The 9615-nt window shown below is 68.8% G+C and overlaps 1 protein-coding gene across 1 annotated transcript; it reads left to right on the top strand.

The window, feature by feature from the left end:
• Positions 1-2791: 2791 nt before the first annotated feature.
• Positions 2792-9615, top strand: NUDT14 (nudix hydrolase 14; the record flags this gene model as incomplete). Its single annotated transcript, XM_079800916.1, has 6 exons — positions 2792-2926; positions 5948-5991; positions 6482-6545; positions 6935-7237; positions 8616-8764; positions 9396-9615. The coding sequence occupies exons 2-6, from the start codon at positions 5975-5977 to the stop codon at positions 9613-9615; spliced, it is 753 nt and encodes a 250-aa protein (XP_079657042.1). The 5' UTR covers positions 2792-2926; positions 5948-5974.

Below are 9615 nucleotides of genomic sequence, written 5' to 3'. Positions count from 1 at the left end.
ATATGTTGCTTTCTCTCGAGTTCGAAGAGCGTGTGACGTTAAAGTTAAAGTTGTAACTACTTCACCACAAGGGAAATTCGTCAAGAACTCTGAGAGTGTTTTCACTCTTAATGTGGTGCACAGGGAGACATTAGAATAAGGTTAATCACTTTATCAGTCATTGTTTGCATCCCTGTTGTTTTTATATCATGTTTTTGTTGTTTTTATTTTATTTATTTATTTAAAAAAATATATTTTATTGATTTTTTACAGAGAGGAAGGGAGAGGGATAGAGAGTTAGAAACATTGATGGAGAGAGAAACATCAATCAGCTGCCTCCTACACACTCCCTATTGGGGATGTGCCTGCAACCAAGGTACATGCCCTTGGCCGGAATCGAACCTGGGACCCTTGAGTCCGCAGGCCGACTCTCTATCCACTGAGCCAAACCTGTTAGGGCTTTTTATTTTATTATTTATTTATTTATTTATTTATTTATTTTGTTTTTATATCATGCCTCTGTTGTTGTTATATCCTTTTGTTACTGTTTATTTATTAATAAATTTATATATTATTTTCATATACACTTTACTAATTTCCTTTCATCTCTCACACTTCTATTACAAAGGGCAAATAGCAATATTAAAATATTTCCTCTAGTTAATTCCCTTTTAATGTGCACCAATTTTGTGCACTGGGCCACTAGTATATCTATAAAAGCCTAAGTGACTGACTGACTGTTCAAACCGTTCGCCTGGTAGCCATGACATGCAATGACCACTAGGGGGCCGAAGCTCCGACCAGTGGAGGAGGGAGTGAGTTCCTTGTGGAATGGGCCGTGGGTTGGGTTGCTGCTGGGGCACTGTGGGCCCTGAATCTGGTTCACCCGCACCCTGGACCCAGAGAGGAGGGAGGAGGGAGCCGGTGGGCGTCCAGGTCCTGGGGGCTGGGCCTGCAGGCGGGGTCTCGCAATCCGTACCCCTCGGGGGATGTTGGAGAGCCAGCCGGTTTTAGCCCAATCCTTGCAGGCCAGGCCGAGGGACCCCACCGGTGCACAAATCCGTGCACCAGGCCTCTAGTATATACATATACACGCACACACACATATACATACATACACACACATATATATATACATACACACACATACACACACATACATACATACATACATACACACACACACGGGAGAGGCCTCCTGGGTGGCCCGTGTGCTCTGGGTCTGGCCCCGCGTCACGCTGTGTGGCCAGGCCTCGCTCCACGCAGCCCCAGCAGGAGGAGGACCGGGCGTGTGCGCGGAGAAAAAGGCCGTTGGTGAGGGTTGGGGGAAGCTTCTGGGGTGACTCTCTCTCTCCAGCCCCCAGGACACCAGGGCAAGGCCGGGGGCAGGGAGACAGCGGCTGGTCTCTGACACCCCACACCCACGCCTCCCAGGCCCCCCGGAGAAGTCCCCTCCCCTGGACCCTGTGGCTGCGGCTGGCTGCGACTCAGGACACCGTGGGAATGGCACCGCTGGTCTTCCCAGGCCGGGCCACAGGCCAGCCCCGAGGCCGCGTGCTGAGGCCGCCATGCTGCGGGGAGGCCCACGCCAGCCACACGGAGAGGCCATGCACAGTGACACGCCCGGCCAGCCATGAAGCTGAGGCCCCCGACCCGGGCGGAGAAGCCAAGCTGACGCCATCCCACGGAGCCTTCAGAATATTCCGGCCCCAACCGCCCCTGCCCGTGGGTGCAGAGAGACCGACCGGGAGAGCCGCCCGCCCAGCAGGGCACCGCTCGGGCGGGAGGAGGCCATCAATGGCTCCACGCTGCGGAATTCTGGGAGCTTTTTAGAGGCAACACGGGGACAAATCTCACAGCCCGTGGCCAGCCCCACCTGGGCGGTCCCTCCTGGGGCCATAGTCCCCCCCTTCCCCCTGCACCCCCTTGCACCAGCGCCTGGGGAGGCCGAGGCCACACTGGGAGGGGGTCCTCGGATCCACATGGAGGAAGGGTGGGGACTTGTTGGGGGAGGGCATTGCGGACAACGGGCCGGGCCAGGTCCCGCACCCCAGGACCCAGAGGGCAGGGCCTCGCTCTGCCTTACTCCTTCCAGAGCTTTCTCTGTTCTCTTCTTTTAAAAAAAAATACATTTTATTGATTTTTTACAGAGAGGAAGGGAGAGGGACAGAGAGTTAGAAACATCGATCAGCTGCCTCCTGCACACCCCCTACCGGGGATGCGTCTGCAGCCAAGGTACATGCCCTTGACCAGGATCGAACCTGGGACCCTTCAGTCCACAGGCCCACGCTCTATCCACTGAGCCACACGGGTCAGGGCGAGCTTTCTCTTTCCAATGTTTATTGATTTCAGAGAGGGAGAGGGAGAAACATCCATGACGAGAACCATGGACCGGCTGCCTCCTGCACGCCCCTCGCTGGGGACCTAGTGGGCACCCCAGGCGCGTGCCCTCCGGTGTCAGCCCCTGGGCCACGCGGGCGGCACGGCCTCAGCCACGGGGCTCCCGGGAGGGGCCGCTCTCTGCCTCCCGGGGCTGCCCCCACCCCGCCCCCCGGACCGCCCTTCCCGGGGCTGCGGGGGCCGTGGGGAGGCCTCCGCTGGCTCATCCCGCAGAGCCGCACGCGACGCCGTCTCTCCCCGCGCCGTCCCCAGCCCCGAGCACCCGCGACGGCTCCCCGGCGCGTCCTCTCCGGCCCCGCCCCGCCCCGCCCGGCCGCACCCTCCGCGCCCCGCCGAACGCACCCGCCCCGCCCCGCCCCGCACGAGCTGCGCAGGCTCGAAGCGGCGTCTCGCGCTCGCCCGTCCGCCCGTCCGCCCGCTCCAGCCCGGCGCGCACCCGCTGTGGCCGCCGCGCCCGGGACCCCCGCGCGGCCCGGGAGCGCATCGACCGGGTGACGTGGGCCGGGCCGCAGCCCCCGCTGCAGCCGCTCCCGGTGCCGGCCGCCAGGTGAGCCGCCCGCCCGCCCGCCGCCCCCGCCCCGTCCCTTCCGCGGCGCCCGCCCCGCCCACAGCGCGGAGCCCCGCCCACTCCCGCGCCCGCCCCGCCCCCGGCCTCGCGGGGGGCTCGGGGTCCCAGCCCCGTGAGGGCCCGGCCAGGGGAGGCCTCCTGGAGGCGGTGGGGTCCGGGGAAGAGGAGGCGGGAGACGGGCTGACGGGCACTGACGGCCTCAGGTGGGCTTCCGCCCCGCGCCTCCGGGGCTCCCCCGTGGGGCCTCCCACCCGTGGGACTTGGAGGGCGGGACCACGCTGCCCCCCACCCCCTCACCCCCCCCTGCCCGGGGCTGGGGGCGCCTAGCAGGCCACCAGGAAGCATCTGTGGGTGAGGGGGGGCTGCCGCCTCCCTCTCCCGTGTCCAGCCGGTGGCCGCCTCCTGCGCGCCCCTCCAGGACCTGCTGTGTCCACCCAGGTCCCCACCCGTTACCTGCAGCTCCGCCTGCCCCGGCGGGCTGCCCTCTCACACAGCACAGTGACCCCGGGAACCCCCCAATGGAGCCCAGCCCGAGAGAGGCCCCCGCACCCCACTTTCCCTGTTGCCGGGGTCCCCGGGGCTCCATTCCCACCGGTGGGTGCTGGAGACCAGAGCTGAGCTGTGCGGCCACGCTGAGCTGGGCACAGGCTGGGGGCCAGGCCACTGGGCGGGGCAGTGCCCGCCGGCCGGAGCTCCCATAGCCTTTGGTCCTGAGCCGCCCTGGCCAAGGCGTGCTGTGGACAGACAGACGGGCCAGACAGGGCACCCCTGGGGCTCTGACGGGGAGGGGACTGTGTCCGGGCCTCAGAAGAGGAGCCAGGTTGGGGCCCACCAGCTGGCCGGGGCCCTGAGGGGGGCCCTGAGCCGTGGCAGCCTCAGACCTGGCCCTGCACCTGCCTCGGCTGGACCTAAAGGTCTGACGGACGTTTTGATCTTGAGCCGAGGGTCTCTGAGACCCACACAGGGGACACGCCCTGAGGGAGGCGGGGACACAGCAGGCCCGCGCACACGGCAGGCCCAGGCACACGGCAGGCCCGCACACACGGCAGGCCCGCACACACGGCAGGCCCAGGCACACGGCAGGCCCGCACACACGGCAGGCCCAGGCACACGGCAGGCCCGCACACACGGCAGGCCCGCGCACACGGCAGGCCCGCGCACACGGCAGGCCCAGGCACACGGCAGGCCCGCACACACGGCAGGCCTGCGCACACGGCAGGCTGGAGCCCGGGGGTGGCTGGCTCCGGGTGGCCGATGGCAGGCAGGCCCAGGCTTGCTCCGGGGGCAGGGTCTGAGGACAGCCTCCAGGGCAGCCGGCCGCACACACGGGCACCGTCCTCCCTGCCCTTTGGGCACCACCTCTGCCTCCGGCCAGCTCAGACCCAGACCCAGGCCGTGCTGCTGGGACCACCTGCGGCCCCGACTGTGACGGTCTCCCCCTGTGAGCCCCCCTGTGAGCCCCCCTGTGAGGACCCCCCTGTGAGCCCCCCCTCCTGTGAGCCCCCCTGTGAGCCCCTCCTGTGAGCCCCTCCTGTGAGCCCCCCTGTGAGCCCCCCCTCCTGTGAGGGCCCCCCCCGTGAGGGCCCCTGTCTGTGAGCCCCCCTCCTGTGAGCCCCCCTGTGAGGACCCCCCTGTGAGCCCCCCTGTGAGCCCCCCTCCTGTGAGCCCCCCTGTGAGCCCCCCTCCTGTGAGCCCCCCTGTGAGCCCTCCTGTGAGCCCCCCCGTGAGCCCCCCGTGAGCCCCCCCTCCTGTGAGCCCCCCCTGTGAGCCCCCCTCCTGTGAGCCCCCCCTGTGAGCCCCCCCTCCTGTGAGGGCCCCCTGTGAGCCCCCCCTGTGAACGTCCCCCCCGTGAGCCCCCCCTCCTGTGAGCCCCCCTCCTGTGAGCCCCCCCTGTGAGCCCCCCCTCCTGTGAGGCCCCCCCCCGGAATGCCCTGTCCTTTCTGTGTGGCGTCACCTCCAGAATTTCTCCTGAAACTCCCCCTCCCCCCGCGCCTGCACTTCCTGTGTCTCGTGCTCAGGACCAAGTCCATTTCGTGGCTGGACAGAGCCCAGGGGTGGGGCCAGCAGTTCTCGGGGCCTCTGGGCTGACCCAGTGACTGAGGGGCTGGTGATGGGCAGCCACAGGGCAGGGCCCCAAGTGCCCAGGGTCCAGCCTGACCCACAGGGTGCCGGGGGAGGGTGCTGGGCCAGGTGGGATGTCCATCTCACCTACTGGTGTCCCGCCGGCAGGGTTCTGGAAAGCTTCGACCCTCCGCCTGCTAGGACCCCATTAGTGTCCGTTCTGCCGGCCCCAGCAGGCTCAGCCCAGACCCTGCCTACGCTGCCTCCAGCGTACAGCGTGCCCCCCAGGGTCCTGGCCGCCCTTGGGGCAGGGTGCCCAGGGCGGGGGGGGAGGGTGCCCAGGGCGGGGGGTCGCAGGGTGCCCAGGGCGGGGGGGGGGCAGGGTGCCCAGGACAGGGGGGCAGGGTGCCCAGGGTGGGGGGGGCAGGGTGGGCGGGGGGGCAGGGTGCCCAGGGAAGGGTGCTCAGGGTGGGGGGGTTGTCCACCATCCGGTCACCATCCTTGAGTCCCCGTGTCCTGTGTGTGACCCCCACCCTGCCCGGTGCCACCCTACCCCGTTGCTCCTGGGGTCGTGCTCTCTCAGGAGCCTGTCCTCCTGCCCGCCCCCCCCTCCCGTCCAGTGCCCGAGGGGCCTTCAGCCATGGGAACCTGGTCTCCGCTTGGCCCCTGGGCCTGCCTGCCCTGCCTTGGTCCTACCCGCACTTGGTGCCAGCGTGCACCTCCGCAGCTCCGGGCGTAACCGGTGCGGGTGCCGTGCTGGGCCTGGATGCTCTCCGGCTGTCCCTGACCCCCTGCCCAGCCCCTGCGGGCGCTCGGCTCCGATGGGCCAGCCTGGGCGTGGGCCTCCGTGGTCGGAGCCGGTGCTTCTGGCCTCGGCTCTCAGAGGGCCTGCACCGCGGGGCGGCCGTGCCCACCCTGACCGCCGCCCGCCTCTTCCAGAACGGCACCCAGAGGTCGTGGGACTTCATGAAGATGCACGACAGGTGAGGGCCAGCCCAGCTCCTCTGATGCCCAGGGGGACCCTCCTCTGCGTCTGTGTCCCCCACGAACACCCCCACTCTCCCTTCGCTGAGGGCCACCCCGTGGGACTGAGAGGAGCTGTCTGCGTGCCTGGCTCCTGACCATGGCGTGTGGGCTAGACGGTGTGACGTGGCCACAGGAGTGGTCAGCCGGCAGCCGGGCAGCAGGGACCCCACGTCCTGTCAGTCACCGGCCCCAGCTTCCAAACATGTCTCCCCCACGCCGCTGCCCCTCCTGCCAGCGGGGTCCTCACCCGAATGTGTGACCTGGCCGCTCTGGCCCTGCCTGGGCCTCACTCTCCCCATCTGAGCAAGGGACCCATTTTTCCCACGCTGCCGGGGAGAGGAGGGCGGCTGGGAATGCTGGGAACGGGGCCCCCAGGGAGGCGAGATGAGGGGTGCTTCTGTACTGAGCTCCGTCCCCGCCCCTCCCCCCCCCCCCCCCCCCCCGCAGTGTGACCGTTCTCCTGGTCAACGCTTCCCAAGGGAGCCCGGTGCTGCTGGAGCAATTCGGCCAGGTGAGGCCGGGTGAGGCCCGGGGTGAGGCCAGGTGAGGCCGGGGGTGAGGCCGGGGGTGAGGCCGGGCTTGAGGCCAGGGGTGAGGCCCAGGGGTGAGGCCTGTGGTGAGGCCAGGCGTGAGGCCGGGGGTGAGGCCAGGTGAGGCCGGGGGTGAAGCCGGGGGGGGGGGGGGGGGGGGGAGGTCAGGTGAGGCCGGGGGTGAGGCCCGGGGGTGAGGCCGGGGGTGAGGCCCGGGGCGGGGAGCTGGCCCAGTGGTCTAGGGTTAGGACGCAGATGTGGGGAGGCTCCGGGGAAACAGGCCTGGGGAGGGGTCTGGTCTAAGGAGGTGGCCTCCGTGCGGCCGTGACCCTGCTCTGCCTCCCCCCACGCAGGTGTGTACGTGAGCCAGGTGGAGCGCCGCTTCCCAGGGTTCCTGGCGACGGTGAACGCGGACAGGCCGCGGGCGCTGCCCATGGAACTGCCAGGCTCGGCGGGGCGATGCACGAGCTGTGTGAGGGCGTCGTGGACTGGCCGGGGCTGTGCCGGGGGACGTGGCTGCAGGGAGGCCTTGGGAAAGGGTCGCTACCTCTGTCCTCAGAGGAGCCGTCCGCGTCGCCACCTACAAGCGAGTGGGCCGGGCCCGCGGGGCCAGCGAGGGGCGCTGGGGGCGGGCACAGGCTGCCTGCGGGCAGTGAGCGCCCCGTCCGTGGGGGTATGCAAGCCAGGCAGTGCCTGCCCCCTTGTTCTCACCGTGGGGTGGGGGGAGGTGGGGTGGAACCCACCCAGAGGCTGACCCAGGCCGGAACCTGGGGTCTGGGAGCCGGTTCGGGGGCAGGCTGGGCCCATGCGCCTGCCCTGCGGCCCCCCAGCCCTGTGGGGCGGGCTCGGGGGCAGCTGCTGCCGACAGATGCCTCCACTTCCTGTGGGATTAAGGATGGGGCCCTGGGGGTGGGGGTGAGTCACAGAGCTGCTCTGACAGGGGCTCAGGAAGGAGGGGAAGGCTGTGTCCTGGGCAGGAGAGGCCCAGCTCTCCCGGGCAGGGGGACGAGGTGTGGCCTGGACGCTGGCTTCAGGGAGGCCTGGGGCGGGAGGGCCTCCGTGCCCTGAGCTCACTGGGCTGGCGCCTTCTCCGGAGGCAGGGCCCGCACCCTGAGGGCTCTACTCCCAGCCCGGCGCAGGGCGCACCGTGGTGGGCTGGGCCCCCCGCCCCAGCTTCAGCGGCCCCTGGCCTCCGGGGGGTTGGAGGTGGGCCACAGGGCCCTCCGTGTTACACGGGATGGAGGGTTTCCGTGCCAGGGGCTGGCTGTCTGGGTGTGAGGGGTCTCTGTCCATGCTCTGCAGTGGCCTCTGTGCGGCCCACCAGCGGCTACTTTCCCCTGAGCCTGCTGGGGGCCGGGAGAGGCCAGGGGCCTGCCCTGAGGTAGGGGCTGGTTCGGGGGGTGGGCCAGGAGGAAGGCAGGTGGGGGTGTCCTGGAGGGGTTCCCTCCCGGGAGGTAAGCCTGGCGGGCGTCCTGACAAAAGGGCTCCAGGGCGAGGCCTCCGGGCTGTGCCTGGTCCCGAGGGTGCTGGGGAGCCAGGGGAGGCTGGGGACAGGGAGCAGCCTGCTCAGATTGCATTTCGGGGCTGAGGGCGGCTGTGGGGAGCAGGATTGAAGTGGGGCTGGCGTGCAGGTCAGGCCGTTGTCCCGTGGGCCTCCCGAGGCCGGACACACAGCAGGGCGGGTGGTGAGGCGGCCGCTCACCTGCCAGTCCCCGGTGACAGGTCCCAGGCCTTCGCCGGGTCAGCCGGCGGGGAATGGCTGAGTGGGGGGGGAGGCGGTGCCCGGCCTGGCTGGGCATGCTCAGAGGCCACGCCCGTCTCGTCAGCCGGAGGAAGCAGACTGGAACCCACAGACGGGCTTCCATCAAAGGCGGCCGTGCCGCCGGCGGAAAGGCCGCCAGGAAGGGTCTGAGGGAGATAAGGGGATGGAGGGCAGGGGAAGCAGCTGGGCGAGGTCAGTGCGGGGCCCTCCTGGAGGCGGGGCGAGAAGGCCGCGGTCCCGCTCCCTGCCCCGGGTGCCGCCGCGGACCTGGGTCCCCCTTACCCCCCAGACACCCCCCCCAGACACCCCTTCTCCCCCTGCGCGCCATTACGGGCCTCGCTCCCCGTTCTGGGATCCAGGCTGGCCCGTGCACCGCCCTGCCCCCGCCCCAGCCGGCCGGGCCACTGCCTTCGGCGGGGGTCTCCCTCCTGGGGGCCGGTACTCCCCTCTGGCCGCCACCCATCGAGAATGGAACCCTCCTGCTCCTCTCGGGGCGAGGACCCTTGGGCGTGGGCGTGGGCTGCCTCGGCACCTGCTGCCCCCCGCCTGGTGCCCTGCAGGTGCCGCTGGGGAGCCCTCCCAGGCCCACGCCCCGCGGGTAGCTGGTGTGGCCCTGCCTGCAGCATACACCTCAGCAGCCTGGGGGGGCCTGGGGGCTACGTCCACCGCCCGCTGGGAAGGAGGCCCTGGCCGAGGGCCCGGCATGGACAGGCCGGGAGGGGCGGTGCCCCGGACAGTCCTGAGGCTGAGCAGCTGCAGCCCCTCAGCCTCACGGCCGGTGGGCCCTTCAGAGCCTCAGCTGCTGTGGTCAGGGTGGCCGGCCTCCTGTCTGCCCTGGGGCTCAGACCCCCTTCCCAGCTCACGGCTTGGCCCTCTTGGCCTGGACGGTCAGCTCCTCGGCGGGCGCAGGTCCTGGCCACGTGGCCCTCACGGCTTGGTGGCTTGCCTGCCTTCATTCCGGCACGGATGGCTGGGGGCCTCTGAGTCCTGCCCCCCGGGGACAGGACGGTGCCGCGGAGAGGGCGGGGGGCTTGCTCTGGGGCTCAGCCTGCGCTGTCTTGACCCACAGGGCTGGCCTGGGGCTGACCATGTTCTATGCGGAGGTGACAGATGCCCAGAATTGGGGCCCATTGAGGGGTGTGAAGGGCGAGCCCATTGAGGTCGTGCACCTGCCCCTGGGGGGCGCCCAGGCCTTCTCGGACAACCCGAGCATCCCCAGGAGCCCCAGCGTCATCTTTGGTGTCTCCTGGTTCCTCCAGAGTGTGCGCCCTGGCCTGGATCCCCAGTGA

Source organism: Cnephaeus nilssonii, assembly GCF_951640355.1.
Source record: "Cnephaeus nilssonii genome assembly, contig: SCAFFOLD_101, whole genome shotgun sequence".
Lineage (NCBI taxonomy): Eukaryota > Metazoa > Chordata > Mammalia > Chiroptera > Vespertilionidae > Cnephaeus > Cnephaeus nilssonii.
This window is presented reverse-complemented; position numbering and strand designations above follow the sequence as displayed.